The sequence below is a fragment of the Nestor notabilis genome, unplaced genomic scaffold (assembly GCF_000696875.1).
Source record: "Nestor notabilis isolate BGI_N333 unplaced genomic scaffold, ASM69687v1 scaffold4120, whole genome shotgun sequence".
In the NCBI taxonomy this organism is placed as follows: domain Eukaryota; kingdom Metazoa; phylum Chordata; class Aves; order Psittaciformes; family Psittacidae; genus Nestor; species Nestor notabilis.
This window is the reverse complement of record NW_009912302.1, coordinates 68801-87206: the sequence shown is the minus strand read 5'-3', so window position 1 is coordinate 87206 and position 18406 is coordinate 68801. Positions and strand designations below refer to the sequence as shown.

Here is an 18406-nt window from a genome sequence, read left to right as displayed (position 1 = left end):
GCAGGTGACAAAGCTTATAATAGTTTTAATATTCTTTTTTGAAAAATAAAAAGTATAATATGACAAACTAGTTGGAAATTCATCAAAATGCATGTTTTGTGTTTCTGCTCAATGGGACTGTCACAAATCAGCCTAAATATTTAGCAATGTTGTTTTGGCATCTTTAATTTTTTCCAATCAAAAACATACACTGTATTGCTATTATCGATTACAAAATTGTACTGTCATAAATTTTTGCCTGTTGGCCAAATAGACAAACCCACTGAGTTTTTATGACTCTCTTGTCTGTAGGAATTGATTTTTAAATTTAATTTAGTGCTCTTTCCAATGCTTGGCAAAGGCAGAATTTATTTTTTATATAAGGTTGCCTTTGAAGTACCTGCCTCTGCCAGGGCTGATAAATCACTGCTAAGTACATAAAGATTCTGCAGCCTGAAGGGTATGTCATTAAAGCCTTGTTGGAATGGCCTGCAACTCCAGCCAGTCCTTTACATTCTGTCATTAAATTCCATAATTAGTTAGAGGTGAAATGTTTTGGAAATGAATTAGAGAAGCAGAAGCAAAGATGTGACTCAAAAACGTCCTTTGGCTGCCACTTGGGGTTACACTGTCGGCTTATTTGCTGCTCGTAGCCAAAGGCCAGCATATATCTGTGCTAATACAAATTAGATTGTCTTCAGCTTTCTCTCTTTCTTTTCCCCACGCTTTCTAACATATTGTATTGAGTATCTTTGTTTTGCAGAGGCATTCAGAAGGGCTGTAATTAGCCGTCCCTGGCATTTAATTGCATACACATTTGTTAAATATTTTCTGTATGCCTTAAAATAAAGTATAGAAAATGGCAGTAAATGTTTCTTTAATGAAGGCATTTGATTTATTCATGAAGTCAGGATTTTTTAAAGGTGTTATTTTGGGCTTAATAAAGGAAGTAAGCCAGCAAATTTTCAGTTTTGCCTTTGCGTAATCATCATCTCTCAGGGCTGATACTCATTTCCTTTCTCTTGTTTCTTTTGTGTGCAAACACATTCTGCCCAGTGGATGTGGAACAGACCTTTCCTGGGTGATGAGTCTCATGTCAGTTATGAGAGAGATCCTTATGTTAAGGTGCACACATGTTCACAAGTTCATGATGACATCTGTTGACATGAGCAATGCCTAGAAAGCCACATGGTATTGCATGTCTCTTATCACAGTAATAGCTCTGGTTCTCAAAGGTACTTTGAACTCTGTGTGGTGCTTACAGACCGTAGCAGTGTGATGGGCATTCAGCAGCTGGCAAGGGGTGCTTAATATTTGGCAGTGTCATGCCCTACATAAACAACATGTAAATCAGGGTGCAGATTAATTAGGCTGGAATCTAATCAGTGCAGCTATCATGACGTGCAATTGTAAGTCCAATAATGAATCTGAGTATCTGGATAAATATGACTTCTTCTGGGATAACATTTTTAGAAATATTTCAGGCCCCTTTCATAAATGCCTCAGGAGGTGCCTCCCCAACAGACTGTGGTGCATTACAGAGGTAACTAAGACAGCTATTAAGTTAGCCTGGCCCTCGCCCACACTGATTTGCCGTGTTTCTTTCATGTTGAAAGTAGGATTCAATTCCTAAGTGATGCAAGTGTTTTCGAAAATTTCACTCTTGGTGTTAGATTTCCATATAAATAAGCAAACTTGGGATGCAGCCCGAAGTAGGGTTCATTTTCTCAGTGGGTGTTTCTTACCAGGGATAGTGTTACTCACCAGGAATGCACACGCCTTCCATTCAGGTTTGCTTTCAGGTATCAAGCCCATAAACCTTGACAGGCATTGCTGTTGTACAAGCGTGACTGTGGCTTGATTCTGACTGGTGAGTAATGCGCTGCACCTGTATCATTTGTCACTTAACTTTTCACCGCTTCGTGTGCTGTAACAGCTTAGGTTTGTGAAAAAAGTATTTTCCTGAAGGAGTAATTGCTGCCATATATCGCTTGTGAGATGTATCCATAGGGACATCCTCATCCTGTTTAAAGTCACAAGCATCCCCAAACATGTAGTGGTTTACCCGATTTGCTCCAGCTACTGGCTTACCTCATAAAGACGAGAAGTTTTTGGTTTTGTTTCTAAACTGTGAGGACTGAGGGGAAGTTTACCATCAAAATGTAATTGCTCTGTTTATTTCACTTCAACATTGGTAGCTTGTGGTAAAATTAAACAGCACTTACATCGATGCGTGGCACAGAAAAATGTCAAGCTTTCTATTTCATCATGTTAAAATTCTCCCAGAGAGTCACTAAAATCAGTTCAGCAGATCAAGGTTAAACCGATGCCTTCATAGGCAACTTAATGAGTAGAGTACCATGTCCAAATACCAAAGGATAATACTGCTGCCAAAAAGCTCTGCCACTGATCAGAGTTCCTTGTTACTTTGGGAAGCTTTGGAGTTATTTCCTCTTTGTTTTTATGCTCTCTCTGAAATCACAGCCCACCAGTATAAGCTCATGAAACAGCAGGGCTGGGAGCAAATGAGGAGCTTCTCCTGGTGCTCATTCGAGGTGTGTAAGAGCTGTCAAGAGGCAGCATGAACAAAGCAAGCTAATTATTCCCTTTTTGTCTGTGTTTTCCCTTCTCACTAACATATTAACCCATTTGCCGGCACCTGTACTTCATTCCTAAGTGGATGTTGAAAATGCCTAAGTGTTACTGTCAGTACAACAACACAGGTCTGCAGGGAGTAGCCTCGAGGAGGAGTTATTTTTTCTAATGCTGAGTTTAGTGTCAGCTGGTTTTACTAAGCAATTCCAGTTGCAAGGAAAGCTGAAAAGAGGTGATTGCCTCTGGGTGTGAGACTTCTAGTAAGACTGGCTCAGGTGTCCCATGAAGCTTGGAGGTTGAACATGCTCCAGCTTGCCGCCTCACAAACTGCAGTCTGCAGGGCAGCAGTGGCTCACAAGGCTTGTCGTTCAAGTATCAGCAGAAAGGTGACCTCAGAGGAAAAGAGATTTGCGGGGATCTACTGATCCAAGGAAAAAAACACTAGTGCCATAAATAGTTCACAAATAGAATTAGACCTTTTGTGTCACAGCAGAAGTTTAGCATCTCCCAGGCCTGACAAAGGCTAGGGTTGGATCTTCTAAAAGTGGTTATGGTACCTAACTGCTTCTGATTGAACTTGTTTCAAGCAGTGGAAAATACCTGAAATACCTTTGGAAATCTGTCCTATGGGAGATGACTTTTCCACTTGCCTGCACAGTTCACTTTATTTCAAGAAACCAATTTATGCTCATATATGTGAGAGGAGAGGAAGCCTCTTACCATTGAGTGAAAAACTCCAGCATATTGCTGAGCTCTGTTGTGTTCATGTTTTCAGTGAATACTCTTCTCTAGGAAACATTTTGCCTGCAGGTTTACATAATAGGAGAAAATAGAAACCATGTACAACTATCCTGGTAACCCAAATATACTTCGCCTCTAGAGGAAAGGATGGTTTTATACCATGCAAATTGATAAATGTTCTCTGATCCTCCAGCCACTAATATTTCACTAAACACGTGGGTCAAAGCTTGTTTTTAAACACTGCTCGTCCCTTCCTTGATTCAAGTCTTTCGGAAAAATCCTGAACTTTGAGGTACATGGGGCCAGTCAGGATGGAGGATTACACAAATCAGAAAAGGGCAGGCAAAGAGAAAGAATAACAGAGAAAAGGATTGCAAGGGCCGAACACTGCACAAGAAGCCACCAACTTCCCTTCAGCTTGCTTAAACTCTTCATCACTTGTGGAAAGCATTAATATAGACACATGTATATTTATAGATACGTGTAATATACGCATGTGCATATATATATTTACATGCACAGGCATACTCGCATGCCCAGTTAGGCCTTGATTTGAATGTGGTGTACGAGATGACACAGGTTTCTATTTAACGTGGTGTAGGACATGACACTGTTTTCTATAAACAGATTTTCTTTAACAGGAAAATCTGTTCTGTATTACCCAGAGCAGATGATTAGCAGCTGTCTTGCATGTAGACCTGAACTGCATCTCATTGCACCTCCTGCCAGGCTTAAACACTGATGCTTCTTCCCTTTCTCAGTAATCAGAGATGTGACTTGTAGTATTTTCCTACCAGGAGCTGACTTTCCATGTCACTGTGGCTCCTCCACACCTGTGCAGGGGTGACCTCATAAGCAGCACACAGCTGTGCAGACACCGTCTCCTTGTAAACCTTTCATTGATTTCACCATTTCATTCCTTTTAGCTTGTAGTCTTGGGGGGAAGGTAAATACCTAGTTTAATCTGCCTGACATCCATCCAAATAGTGTAAAAAATGACTGTAATTCCTGGTTCTTTGCATCCTAAGCATTTGGGTATATCTCCCTCTTGTGCAATTTGAACTCTAATGATTAACCTGAACAACAGCAAAGATGGATTTAAGCCTTGCACATCCTTCTTTGGAAGATTTCTTCTCTCCCTTCCCCTCCAACATACCTAAACCCCACATTGATTCTACTGTTTTTCCTCCTTAAATATAGGGAGATCCCTTCTGTCTTCCTCCTAACTCTTCCCTTGGGTTGGCACCCTGTGACCACATTTGATCCCCTGCCTCTACTTGCCTGTTAGCACACTGAGGCCAGCAGATAGCCAGAGCTGGAGCTCGATAGTTTGCCATGGGATGCCTCCCCTCCCCAAGAGATCAGCAGACATCTGTCTGCTGCACTACCTCCCTGTAAAACCATTGCAAAACCAGGTGGGGTTTGATAGACATGGCACAGCCAACATGCTGTGTCTGGCATATTACAAACCCCTTTGTTGGTCCTGGGGTTATATCACTTACTATTAGCTTGTGGCAGGTAAGCTTCTCTGTTCCCAACATAGGTGCATCAGGGTCAAGAAGGCAAAGCAAAACAAAACACCCAGAGATTCATGTATTGGGGCCTGTTTTACCTAGTTTGAAACCATTTCTCAGAGGCAAGGGGTGCTCTCTGTTTTGGTGGAGCATTTACTGATACCTGCAGAAAGTCTCTGGGAGACTTCAGGTAGAGGCCTCCTCTACACAGAAGATGAAGCGGAAAGTTGTAATTCTCAAATTGGAAGAAAATCTTTGGGATTTGTAGGGGGGAAATAACATATGGCAGCTGTTTGATAACATAATTAGTGATGTATTCTAACAAAAACTGCCTCCTTAAGATCCTGAGAAAGCTGAGCTGAGCTGGTTCTTCTGCCAGAGAGAATGAGCTCACAAGAAGGAATGGAAATGAGAGTTAAAATTTCAGTGGAGCGGGGGGGTTCAGTCTGACTGTGCCTTGTTCTCTCTCTGTCACAGACTTCACAGCAATTTGGCTTTCTCAGGATTTGCAGAGGGTGTAATTTCGTTCAAATGCAGGGCTAGTTGCAAGTAGAGCAGAGGGCGTGCATGAGAGGGAGTTGCACAGCAAAGGAAAGCACGTCGCTAAGTTGTAAAGGTAGCAAAGAGGACAGCTGGAAAATGGAGAATGCTGTCAGCAGTGTCTATCAGTCAGGACAAGAAGTCTAAAGGCAATGGGATGAGCCTGGGTTATGTTAGGAGGCAGTGGCAAAGCACAAAGGGGCCTCAAAGGAGAGCTTTAACCCTTGAAAAATCTGACCCTGTCAGCACAGTGGGTGACAAAATTTATGATTGACTGTGTCGTACTATCCTTGCATGGGCAGTTATGTGCATTTATAGCCCAGGTTCCTCTGGTGCCTCAAAGAGGAAAACCGTGCAACCTTTTGGTGGCTTGAGCTTTTACAGGGTGAGTCACAGAAGTGCAGGAACCTCCACTGAAAATTACTAGATATTACTCCATGTACTTACAGCAGATCTGTGAGAAATGTGTGCCTAGAGATTCTCCGTGTCCAGAGGGCAACGTGTTAGGCAGCTGGGTTGCAACAGTGACCTTCTGCATGGCCCTACTTCAGAACTATCTTCCTGAATCACCAGTTTACAGGGACCGATCATCTCTTGATCCATGTAAATACCGGTGATAACTGTTTCTCTCTGGTCACTTTTCACTCAAGTGCCTGATGTTCTTATTTATTGGTCTTGGGATCTTGGTTTATAAGAGGCAAATAATGGAAAGATGGTAGGCTGGCAGAGCCAAGAGGTGGTTACACATAGTACATCCTGGAGCTCAGGGCATGCTCTTTACAACAACAAACGACAGCACAGTGTCAGAAATCCCACTAGTTTTTCCTGAATGTAACAACCCAAACTATTCCTGACCTCTTAAAGTTTCACCCACCCAGCCACAATCTGCATCTCTCCCTCCAGAGGAAATGTAAACGTGGATACAAATATTTACTGCATTTTAAGAAGCAAGGGCAAAGTACAAAAGGTTCAGAAATTCTTCCTTGTGGAAAGCAGAATAATGAAAAATAATAGCACATGATTTACTAGACTGATGTATTGTTTATCTTCTGAATTTAATGCAAATGGCTTTGCCTTCACTTGAAGGCACAGCAGACGCTTCACTGTTACAAAATTCATTATGTGTGCATTTGGAAGATACAGTTCTGCATTTAGATTTTGTGTGCTGCAGAGTTTATGAAGCTTTATTTGTAGTCCAGAGTTACAGAGTTGTTCAGGCTTGTGTGGGGAAGGGGACAAACCTCTTCCTTCAGAGAAGAGAGCCTCCTTTTCAGTTGTATGTGGAAACAAGTATGACAGTGTATTCAGAGAAGCAGAGAGATGCAACCTGTGACTCAGCAGCCAAGTGAGGGTGAAAAACAACCTGCTGCATTAGCTGCTGTTCTGAGGTCATCTGCAAATCCCATTAGGCCACATTTTCTACTTGAACAAGTCAGTACCTGAGGCCTTACTCTTCCTTAAGGAGACAGGCCTGATGTAGTATGTATGCGTGACTCGCATACAAATCCACCAATTTACATAAAAGAAAATATGTTTTAAGCTCAGCTGTACATCCAGTCAAGTACCTCAGATGTTTTATAGTGCTGAGGGTTTCTCCAACACCTACAGGAAATCAATCAAAGCCTTTAGCAGAAGGGTGAGGGAGGGGAGATTCGTGTGTAATCTCATTCCCGCCTACTGAGAGCAGCAGTACCACCACCTTCAGTGTTCCTCTGGAAAGTATTAAGGGCTTGAGATGTGTTACCATGACACCTGCTGCCCTCTCCCCCGCCATGGGTGGAACAAGGCAGCGTCGTGCCCTGTTTGAGCTTCCCCAGCCCCAGCAAGACATTTAAGGGAAGGGACCTGCTCTTTTTCTTCTCTGCTCTTTCCCGTATAGCAAATCCCGGCCCCTCTTATACACACCGCCCATAGCTACAGCACCAAGACAGTGCTGACAGAGCCTGGGGGAGGCAGCCAAAGTTGTGCGGAGGTGATGTGCTAATGCGTTTCAGAGACATGCCATCAGTGCTCTGCTGCCTAACCCTGCCTGCATTGCGCCCCTGTAGTCCTGCGCCTCTTCCCGTGTGGCCTCAGAGCACATTTGGAGTGAGGATAGAAATCCCTCTCACTGAGGCCCACAGCAGCTGCCTGAGGAGGTGAGCCCTGAGGAGCACCAGCCATGCAGATTGCCAGGCTGGCGCTGCAGGGAGGGAGGCCAGCACAAGCCCCCAGTCTGGCATTTGAGCTCGCACAGGCCATGCTGCCTTCCAGGTTCATCAAAGGCACCTCTCATTCAGGATTGAATGTAGGGGTTGAACCCAAACATTGTCCCTCGCCATGGTGAAGACCTTTGGTGTTTGAGGAAGCCGTGGGTTTTCGATGGCAAGCGTGGATGTGGTGGGTGGTTGCTGGTCCAGGCTCTAGATCACCTTAGTAAAGTCAATTCAGATGACATGGAGCCAAAGCAGACTGTCCCTGTACTAACCCCACTAATCCCCTGAGGGTACAATGTGGCAATGCTGCTGGGGAACAGACTGGACGAAAGAACTTTTTTGCTTTGCACAATAGATAAGAGAAAGAAATATAAAATACCCCTGTGTCAGATAGAGGTGAGATTTTTCCTCTTCTTTAGCAAATCATTCCCATTCCCTAGCTGTCAGAATGGTGGACTTCAGTGTTCAGCAATATGAACTGATAGAGAGATCCCAAACATCTGACCTCATTGCTGCATGGAAGCATAAAAATTAAGACTGGGGGAGATTTGAACTGATCTTTAAGTATGTAAATACTGAATGTTTTGCCCTTTAACACATTAGATGTTTTAATAAGAAAGAAATCCACAAGAAAGAGAAATGCATCACATTTCTGTTTTCTTTAAAGAAGACAATTACGGTGATAAACCCAACTCTCCAAGCACAGTAGCACACGATGGGAGGATTTAGGGAGAGTACAGACCCACAACACCTCCATCAATAAAAAACCTTGAACCCTTCTTGACTTCCATATCTTAAAAAAAAAAAAAATGCTTTAAAAACAGCTACCCACTAAAAGGGTAAAGCAGTAAACGGATGAGAGATACAGCTAAATAAGTTGCTGCCTGCAAAATTCTTTGACTGTGTAAAGACCTCTACAAATGCAAACACTTTTTGCAATGGGGTGTGGAGACTTGGGTCTCTGGAGTTCTTGCCTGATCCTGAGGTGAGTAGTTGCTATATTGCATGGTATGGGCTTGAGTGTGATGTGGCTTTGGGTAGCTCCTAGTGGGCTAGAAATGTCACTTCTAAACACTAGCTGTCCTCCCTCTTGGTGCTCAATAAAGAAACCCCTCTCTGAATACCTGAGGAGACTGAGGTTCACTACTTTATGAGCACTTTATCGTGTGCTGGACTTTCATGAAGTGGAGATGGCCATGTTTTGGTGCACAGTCACTCACAGGATAAAAGTAATGCTTGAAACCAAACAGCTGTAGCCTTCCTACAAGAGCTTTCATGAAAGCATCCTGAGGAAAGGGGCACCTTGGGGCAGAAAAGCGTACACCACTGTGAAAACCAAGTCGAGTGGGAGGGTCCCAAGGGCTCTGAAGACAGCTGGGAGGCTGTGCACAAGCAGTGGCCGGCTGTGGTGGGTACAGCGCTGTCAGTGTGAGAGGGGCAGCAGGGACAGAGCTGCCTGCCCCGTTGGCTGGCTGGCTGCTCCCACAGGGCTGCCCTGCCTGCTCCTGGTCACCACGCAGCTGCTCCTGGCAATTCCCAAGTTTGTACAGTTATCGGTTTCTTCTGAGGTGTGTGAGAAGCTGAAATGTTTTGATGCCTTCTAAATGAAGCATTTTGAATGCTCGTATCAGAGTAGTATTTCATCCTGAGCCTTTTCTCAGTTTTCCTTTAAAATGCTGCTGGTGCTAGTTAGAACAAATAGTTTAAAATCTGTAGTAAACAAATAAATAAACAAACCTATAATGCAAACAGCTCTGGTTTGGTTTGCCACGCTGCTGGGTAGGCTATCATGAATGTGCTCTTATATCCAGTCTGTAGTCTGCTAGTGAACCTTCAGGTAATTGTAGAGTAAGAAAACAAGTGACAGCGTTACTGACTATTGAACAACATTCTTAAGTATCAAAAATGAGAGGCAAAAAGAAGTGGACTTTTCTAGGAAGGAAATGGCCCATCATTCCAAGGTCACCATTATAAACATAACCTTGAATGCCATGTCGGTGCTTTCGGGCCAAGATCCAATCCCTGATCACCTTCTTGCGCTTTTTCTGTCCTGGTAATAGCAAAGTCACCGGCATATTTAACTACAGTACTAGAGCTATGATTTCTGCCAGTATGCTACTCTAATAGTACACTTTGCACTATTTCTTTTTTCCCTTTTTCTTCCTGTGTGAGTTGACTTTACATTCTTGAACGCTTTTCTCCCTTTCTCTTGAAGGCAATAATGAAAAGAGCAGTTACAATCATAGCACTTTTTTCTGGAACTTACATTGAAATATCCTCCTTATGGTCTAGTTAAACCTGTTAAACATTTTGCAAAGGCTTCTTGACAGATCTCCTTTAATAACATTAATGATACATTGTTCCTTTGTCTATTTTTTCCCTTTTTTTTTCTTCTTTTTCTCATTACAGTTGAAACTATAAAGGAAAAAACAGCAGACTCCTTGCAAGATCTGTACAGAGCCTTGGAGCAGGCCAGCCTGTCTCCTTTAGGAGAACACCGGATTTCCACTAAGCTGGAGTATAAGAAATCTTTTATAAAGAGATGTAGCGATCCAGTAGTCAATGAAAAACTGCACCAGCTGAGAATTCTGAAAAGCACTTTAAAGGTGAGATAAAAGAGGGAGGAAAAATCCTGCCCCAGGGTTGGATCAGACTGCATTGTATTTGGAGATTAATTGTGCACAGCTGGAGTCCGGGCTGAACCTAGTGTGCAGAACAAGGGAGACATGGGGAAGCGCTGGTCGCTAAGAAGAGAAAAATGTGCCTTGGGAGAGCAGTCGAAGTGAGTGGGATCAGTTTTTATTTCTGTGCAGATAAGATCTCAGCAGCTGCTCCTCCTCTAGCTAGTTTAACAGAATTTGAAACCAAATTATGGGAGGAAACCTTAATCCCTTTTTTGTCTCTGAACATTTTCATTTACCAGAACGCATTCATTCTGTAATTGCCTACGTCTAAGTTAAGCAAAGGCAGCCTTTCAGAAGGGAGCAGTACCTTTTGCAACACTTGGTTATTTTCTGATTGCTGAGCTTGTCCAGGAGGAAACTGTGCTTGGTTTCTGTGTAAGGTGATAGGATCATTGTATTTAATTAGTAGGATTGATTAAATAAATAGATAGTGGTGATGACAGATTTTAAGATTTTTATGGTTATTCTGAATGTACCGTAGCTCATTTAGCCTCCCTGTCAGCTTTTTTGTTTGTTACAGCAGTTTCAATTCTGTGCTGATAGAGATTTCAGCAAACAATATGCTGCATTTCCCCAGGGACCCTGTTAACTATATTAAATTACCACATTTTAAGACACTAGATAATTGTACAGTGGATTTTGTAACAGCTTTCATCAGAGAGGACTTTATCAACATTAATTAATTTAGTTCTCCATCACCTAGAGAAGCATTTAAGCATTATTTTCATGCTGTGGGGCTCCCATCCTGAAAAAATCTTATGCAAGCGTAACTTTCTGCACTGTATCATCTCATTGAAGGCCACTGCTACATCTGGGTAAGTGAGTCTTTACAGGATTGGGGGTTGGCAGAAAAACTCAAGGTACAGAGGCTCACCGCATGACTTCTACAAGCATGTGAAACTGAAAGAAAATTAAAGTACTGTCGGACATGTTGGGGGTGGCAGGAGGTTCACACTGCATCTGTGCTTTTGTACATGGCGGGATTACTCATACTGAAACTGTGGTTCAGTATCAGCAGCTTGCTGCCATGCTTGTTAGCATTTATTCATACCTGGGCTACATTATGCCAATGCCTTCCTACAAATGGAATTGCTTTCCTCCAGGGAATTCCAAAACCATCACAACCTCTTGACCCAGAGGATGCCTGTTCTCATGCTTGGGACTTCTTTCTTTTGGACCCTAGCATTCTGTGTCCATGATCCATATTTTCTAAACCTGTCACCATTCTTGTTTGGACCATACTACTGGTAGTTGTATGTATCCATAGCTACTGCTGTTACCTAATCAGTTATTCTCTCTTTGTATTGGTGCATTTGATTTCTCCTTCCTGAATGCAGCCAATTGCACTGGCCTGTTGGAGTTGGTGTTCTGAACTCTCCTGGAGTTTTTCCAAATTAATAGTAGCCTGAGACAGCCCTCCAAATTGCTTCTAACCTTTGTTGTCCATAGGCTCTCTGTCCCATCATCAAAGTCCTTAACAAAAGACGCTCTGCTCTCTTTCCTGTGACCATTCTCCTACCCACAGGTACGGGCTGGTAGTGCAGAGGTGAGGAGTGGTGCAGAGAGGATAGACTGGAAATTTATGGTGACCATACCATTCCTATGCAGAGGAGTAGTGCTGGAAACCTGTATGCTAGCTGTGTTTCCAAGGCTTTTGTCTGTTGCATCTGGCTTTCACTGCTTGCAACAACCACAAGTGGCTATGAGTATGTCTGAGGCTTAATCTGATCCGTACTGGCTGCCTGTCTCTTGATATACTAATCACTGGCCAGTGATTGTGATACAGTCACATCTCCTGCTTCGATGATGGCTAAGGAGATACCAGCAGCTACATTAGATTTTACCCTTTTCTGCCTTCTCTTTGCCACTGCAGTGGGAAGAGGAAATTGCAGCCAGCCAGTCCATTGCATACACTGGATCTCTAATGAAGATGATTTGTCATTAACATGGGAGTCCTTGCACAAGCCTTTGCAATGTAGCCCTCAGCTGTCCTCATTACAAGCCCAGTAAAAAAGGCTGGCTGGCAGTCAGGAGGCCATGTGTCTGCATCCTACACAGTACTTCTTTTGCTGATCGAGAATTTCAAACAGATGGCACTTCATTGTGTGAAACCCATCCTGAGAAATACAAGCAGCTAATAGTAAACAGTGTAAGGCTTGTTTTTAATTGAGCTGAACAAGGGGTGAGGAAGGGGAATAGGAACTGTTTCCAAGGATGCTGGACAAGGCAAGGGAAGCCCTAGCCATGTAGGGTGATGTGTGACACACTGAAGGAAGGGCTTCTGTTTGCAAGCAGTCGTAGCGCAGTCAGATAGTCCCCCTGCTTTTAGGGCTCTGTGGCTTGAGTTTGCTTCCTCCATTCTCTCCTTCCACCCATGAGACTGACTTGTCACTCACAATGCCTCTTTGCTTGTTCTTTTTCTCTCACAGGCCAGAGAAGGAGAAGTAGCCATTATAGATAAAGTTCTGGATAATCCATCTTTGACATCTAGAGACTTTCAAGAATGGAAACAAATGTACCTTGATCTCTTCATGGACATCTATCAAAGCAGCACCCCGAGGGACTCTGTTAATGGCTCGTCTGAGGTTGATGCACTTATAGCCTCCTTAGCACACACTCACTCTTACATAGAAACACATGTATAAAGGTCTCTCTTTTTGCCCATTTGCTACACTCCAGCCCTTTACTTAAGTGCATAAAGTAGTTTTTATATCAATATGTGAGAGCTCTAGTAAATTATATTTTAATGTTACTCAGCTGTGTGAAGTAAACTTTCAATGGTCAACAATACCATGTCTTTAATGAGGATTTGTATATTTTATATGCTACCAATGCTCTGCTTGTGTTTACCTTCCGTGAAATAACAAAAATAATATTTAGCTATTAAAGAAAAGTATTTAAAAGCATTTTTGGAAGACTGTGGCCTTCACGCAGGAGGTTCCACAAGCTAGGGTTTTGTTATCGAAGGTCGCTTTTACAATGATATTTTATATTATATAATTCCAGTATTGCATTGCATTTTTGGAGTGCAGGTACTATTTTGGTGGTGGGAGAAAACCAATTTTTATATTTAATGAGAAACTCTAGGAGTTGTCTTAAATAACAGGGAAAAAATGTAATGCGGCGCTTGTGTTTCAGTTTTGTCAAACACACAAAAGGGAGAAAATCAGCAGACAGAAATGACTAATGGGAATTTAAGTATCAAAATGTTAGGTCTTATTTCCTTGTGCTTTTGTAAAGCCTGTTGCTAAGATTTACTATCAGTGCAAAGGGATGCTGGTTTGTATGCTAATGAAGACCAAATTACATGTTAGTTTTCTCTAAACCACATTTGGTTGATTTTTTAAAAAACTAGTCATAGTACTGTCATTTATGCTGCTTTTGTACTGAAGGTATCAGTGTAATGTGTAGATTTTGCAAAGGAGAAAATGTAGACTTTGAACATCCTTGATAGCTGTGTTTCTCTTGCCCAGAAAAGCAGCAGTGGAAAAGGTTCCCAATGAAATGCTCCAAATCTGAGAGGCTTTGAAAATCCCCACAATAGAAAAGGAATGAATAGGATTTTTCAAGCAGTCTCCTATGTGTTTTCTGAGCTGTGAAATTTGGCTGTATTGTATGCGGGGAAAATATGTGATGGGAGCAGAGCTGAGCACAGAACCTGAAAAATAAGTGAGGAGTAAAAAAGCCTCTGGTTTGCTTTTGAAGGGGAAGGGATGCCTCTGGGTTCTGCTGAGTTCACAAGCCAATTAAAATGTTTTAAACTTCCATGAGATGCAAGATGTGCTGGAGACAATCCAGTGAATATGAGTAGAAATAGCTCCTTAGACCTAGGCACAGGCCTGGAATAGGAAAATGGGAGGGAAACCTTAAATCACGTATTTATTTTTTATGGGCTTGTTTTTGAAAAGTGATCAGAGCATGACAAAATATTTCTGCTGCTTTTCAGTATTTTGCTGCATAAGTTAGGACTCACAATGATTTAATAATGCTGATGTGAAAGGGAAAACCCTCCTTTACACTCTTTACAGCGAGTTGTACTCTAAACCAACTTTAGACTATTGCCTGTACAGCTCAGTGAATGTACTTTAAAGTTTATGAGCTCTTATATTTCCTGGCAGTTATATCCGTGAAGGGTTGAAGGAGAGAATGGATAGATTTACTTTCTCTCTCCTTCTTTCTTTCTTTTTATTCCTTTGTCTCTCTCTCCCTTTTTTCTCTCTTTCTCTGCTTTCTCTCTTTCTTTTTCTCCCTCTCTTTCTCTCTTTCTTTTTATTTTATTGCATTTGATTGCAAATGTTTTGCAGATTTTGCACAATTGTACAGAAGAGTGGCCTTTCTGTAGCCCATTTTCAGTAATCCTATATTCAAGTCGATATGGATGACAAATCATGTATTAACGTTTGTATAGAATTCTGGATCTAGTGTAATATTTGTACCATTAGGAGACTATTGTTTGTATAAACTGGACATTTATTTACTGCATGGGTACTGACTTGTATATTAAATTTGTGAGGTTTTTTGTAAATTTCTCTTAAAAAATGCTTGACTTGAAATGGGTTGTGCTATTGTTCCAAGCATTTAGATTCTCTTGCTATTGTTTTACTGGACCAAAAGTAAATATATTCATATAAAAAAACCTCTTTATATCTGATGGATGTATATGCACATTGTGTAGTTGATTCCTTGTCAAAACCAAGGCAGTCCAGAAGACTTAGATCTGTTGCTATGCAACAGCTATTCTGCCTGCACTTTACATTAGTAAAGTCAGCTTGGTTGCTTTAAAGGTGAAAATTAAACATTACAGTTTTTTAAGCTAGTCTAGTGACAAAGAACATGTGTCCTCTCCATTGTGCTGCCTTCTTTTAAGACTATTAAATGTTCTTCTATATATATTTTTATTGTATTAACTCTCAGCCTAGAAAGGGAACACTGTAAAATGAAGTATAATAAATTTAGCTTTTAAATGAACACTTGTGACTCAGGATTCAATTTACTCCATACCAAAATGATTCTGCCGCATCTGGCCATTTTATCTGCATTTCACAGATACACGTGGGTTAAAGTACCCCCATAATCTGTGTCTTCAAACTTGGCCAGCATGGCCAAAAAGTAAGGCTGTTGCTGTTTCATATGTAGGCAGGCATTGATTAAAGACTTCTGACAACCTTCACTTACCTCCCTCCCCTTCATATACTTTGATAAAAGTAAACCTTTTTTGACAGCAAGATTCTTGCACATACCAGTTCAACAGCTATCATCCATTTTACCCTTATGAGCAGGTATGATAAAGCAGTGTGTGCCACTGAGGTAAGTTTCAAGGGATTAGTTACAGCAACTCCTATAACAAGGCTGATAGTAAGTATGCCAGTTCAGCTCTGGCCATCTAAACTTGCACAAAGTTTGGGTACAAAAGAAATGTGCTGTACTGGTCTTTAAGGTGACACAAAATAAGCATCTGAAGGGCATGCTACAGCAAAAGCCACTCAGGGAGAAATGGCTTCTGTCAAACAATCTGTTTTAACTTATGGCCATAACTTGAGTCTACATATCAAAAAATCCATGCTTTCTGTCCAGTATTTTCATGCTGGTTAGCTAACATGTTCCTGCCTAGTATGTAGCATATCGAATAACACCTTTTCCTTGGCAGTACATGTTATTAGTTCTCATAGGCATCAATTTTCTAGTCTTTATACAGTTCGCTTTTATTTTGCTTAGCTATAGCATAAAAATTCAATGGCACTTACCAGCTGGGAAAATGACCTCTGATTAAAAAAAACAGAAAAGATGGATTATATTTTTTAACTTTTGAAAAATCTGACTTGCAACACCTGTTAATTGCTATCTAGGTATTATTCTTCAAAAGTCAAGGATTACGATTCTTGCACATTGCTTCAAAACGTGCCACTTGCTACATCCTTCCTTAATGAGATCGGCTTCCAGCTCTGTAATTCCAGCACCGTTTCTCATCCTGAAGCCAGACTTCCTTGCATGTTTCCACCAGGTGTTTGGCTTATCAAAGGAAATCCTTGAGTCTGACACATTCAGTGCCATTGCAGGTTGCTGCTTCTTCCCCAGGACCACCCTGCTGGCTTGTCTCCTGGGATGGTTATTCCTCAGCTTGTGAGCTCAGCAGTTCAGTGGCCTCTTCTGCTGGCTGTCGCTCTCCCGCTCGTCAGCCAGTTCAGAGAGTTGCAGCACCGCGCACTGCAGCCCACACCAAGGCGAGGGTGCTTTGCAGATCTCTTCCCAGCCATCATTGTCAATGTCGTAGCCAACCACGTCTTGCGTGGGGACTTCCTGTGAGCTTTGCCATTTCTTTCCCCCGATAAGAAGAGCCGTTTCTTCTACCACTGCCAGGCCATAGCAAAATCGATCATAGATCAGTGGTCTTAACCGAGTCCATTGGTTTTGATCAGGGTCGTATCTTTCTATTTCAGAGAATGGTTCATATAACCCTAAAAAGGTGAATATGGCTTCTCTGATTGTTGCCATCTGATGCCCAAACCGAGCGATGCTCATGGGGGCTTGTTTCATCCACTGCCCTTCAAGCGAGCTCAGAGAATATACGTCCTTGCTTGTGTTGGCTGGGTCTGAGTACTTTCCGCCAGAGATGTATATAGTACTCTTGCAAATGGCACTGGCATGGCCATGCATCTTACATGGCAATTCCCTGGCCTTCGTCCATCTGTCCCTGCTGATGTTGTAGACTTCCACAGATGAATGCAGTGACCCATCCCTACCCCTTCCACCAATAGCAACGATATCCTTGCCTAGGACACAACAAGAAAACTGGCATCTCTTCTCAAGCATGCCTGTGATTTGGGTCCACATGTTAAATCTCGGGTCATAACGATGGACCTTGTTTGTAACTGATAGGTTCTTTTCAGTTTTAGTGTCACCTGGAGCACCATTTTCTATTTCCCCACCCAAGACATAGAGGAAGTTCCCCACCACGCACACACTGTGGTTCTGCACCCTGTCCTGCACCTGCGTGAGAGCTCGCCATTTGTGATTGTAAACGTCAAAGGCCACCACATCTGTGATGAGCCCCTCGCTTGCTGTTCCTCCCCCCAGCAGAATGATGCGAGTTTTCTGGTTCCTCAGTGTGGTGGACTTATCCTGCAGGACAGGCTGTTTGTAAACGGATGTATGGTAATTTATTGCTTTAATGATCAAGCACTTAATACTTGCTGAGAGAGGCACTTCTGACTGTCTGTAGGTTTTTCTCAGCTCTTCCAATGAGATGAGACCGTATCTTATGTGCTCTAAAAGGCTGCTTGTGTGAGCCAGCCTGGATTTATCCTGCTTCAGCCACAGCAGCACAAGATTCAACAGGCAGGTTTCTTTCACTATGGGGAGATCTGGTGATTGAACCACTGCTAGCAAAGACATGAAGTTCAGCTCGAGCAGTCCTGACAAATCCAAGTCCAGCAGCTTCCAAAGATTATTGACAATGTATTTTTCTGTTGCTTTTAAGGCATCCGGCAAGTAGAACTTCCTGGCCACATTGGCAGAAAAGCAACAGTTTTCCAAGGAAAGGTTGTTAACTAGGTATTGATTACACAAGCCGATAGCATCAGTCACTTGCAAGTAGCTTGCAGCTTCCAAGGTATCCTCCAGGCTTTCAAATGAAAGGGGCAGCAAGGAAGTGTAAATGAAATCCAGAACATGCTGGAGACCGGTGGGTGAGACAACTTGTAGGTGAATTACACTGGCCTTGGACTCTTTTGTGTAACTTTTGAACATGGCTCGGAAATAGTCACTGGAGCATGCCAACAAGGACTTGTGTGCAGGAAATTCATTTTCCTTCACTTTCAGCAAAATATCACACAGAAAGCCCTCTGATCTCAGGGTCTGGTACTGCGCAAGCACGGTGGTGCAGTGTGCTTTGCAGTAGGACAGGAAGTAGCTCATGGTAGGCAATGCAGTGCTTTCCCCTGAAGTTATTAAAGTTAAAATGCAATTAGACACTGAAACAGCTGCCCTACTCACCAGCCATTGCTTGAATGCCCAGCAGACCTCCAGCTGTTAGAGAAGAGCCCAACCAAAAAAAATAAATCAGTCTCTTGCCTGGCACAGGGGGACAGTTAGTAATTTGTAGTGAATTCAAGGCATTCCTTTGTAGAAAAAACAGCTGAATGTCATAACAGCTGTAGGA

The 18406-nt window shown here is 42.4% G+C and overlaps 1 protein-coding gene across 1 annotated transcript; it reads right to left on the bottom strand.

The window, feature by feature from the left end:
* Nucleotides 1–16372: 16372 nt before the first annotated feature.
* Nucleotides 16373–18162, bottom strand: KLHL34 (kelch-like family member 34). The gene has a single exon (XM_010018775.1). It carries the CDS (start codon nt 18160–18162, stop codon nt 16375–16377), a length of 1788 nt encoding a protein of 595 aa, XP_010017077.1. The 3' UTR covers nt 16373–16374.
* Between the last annotated feature and the right edge of the window lie 244 nt (nt 18163–18406).

Coding starts and splice junctions, on each gene's coding strand:
- KLHL34 (XM_010018775.1), bottom strand. CDS start 18,162: ATGAGCTACTTCCTGTCCTACTGCAAAGCACACTGCACCACCGTGCTT.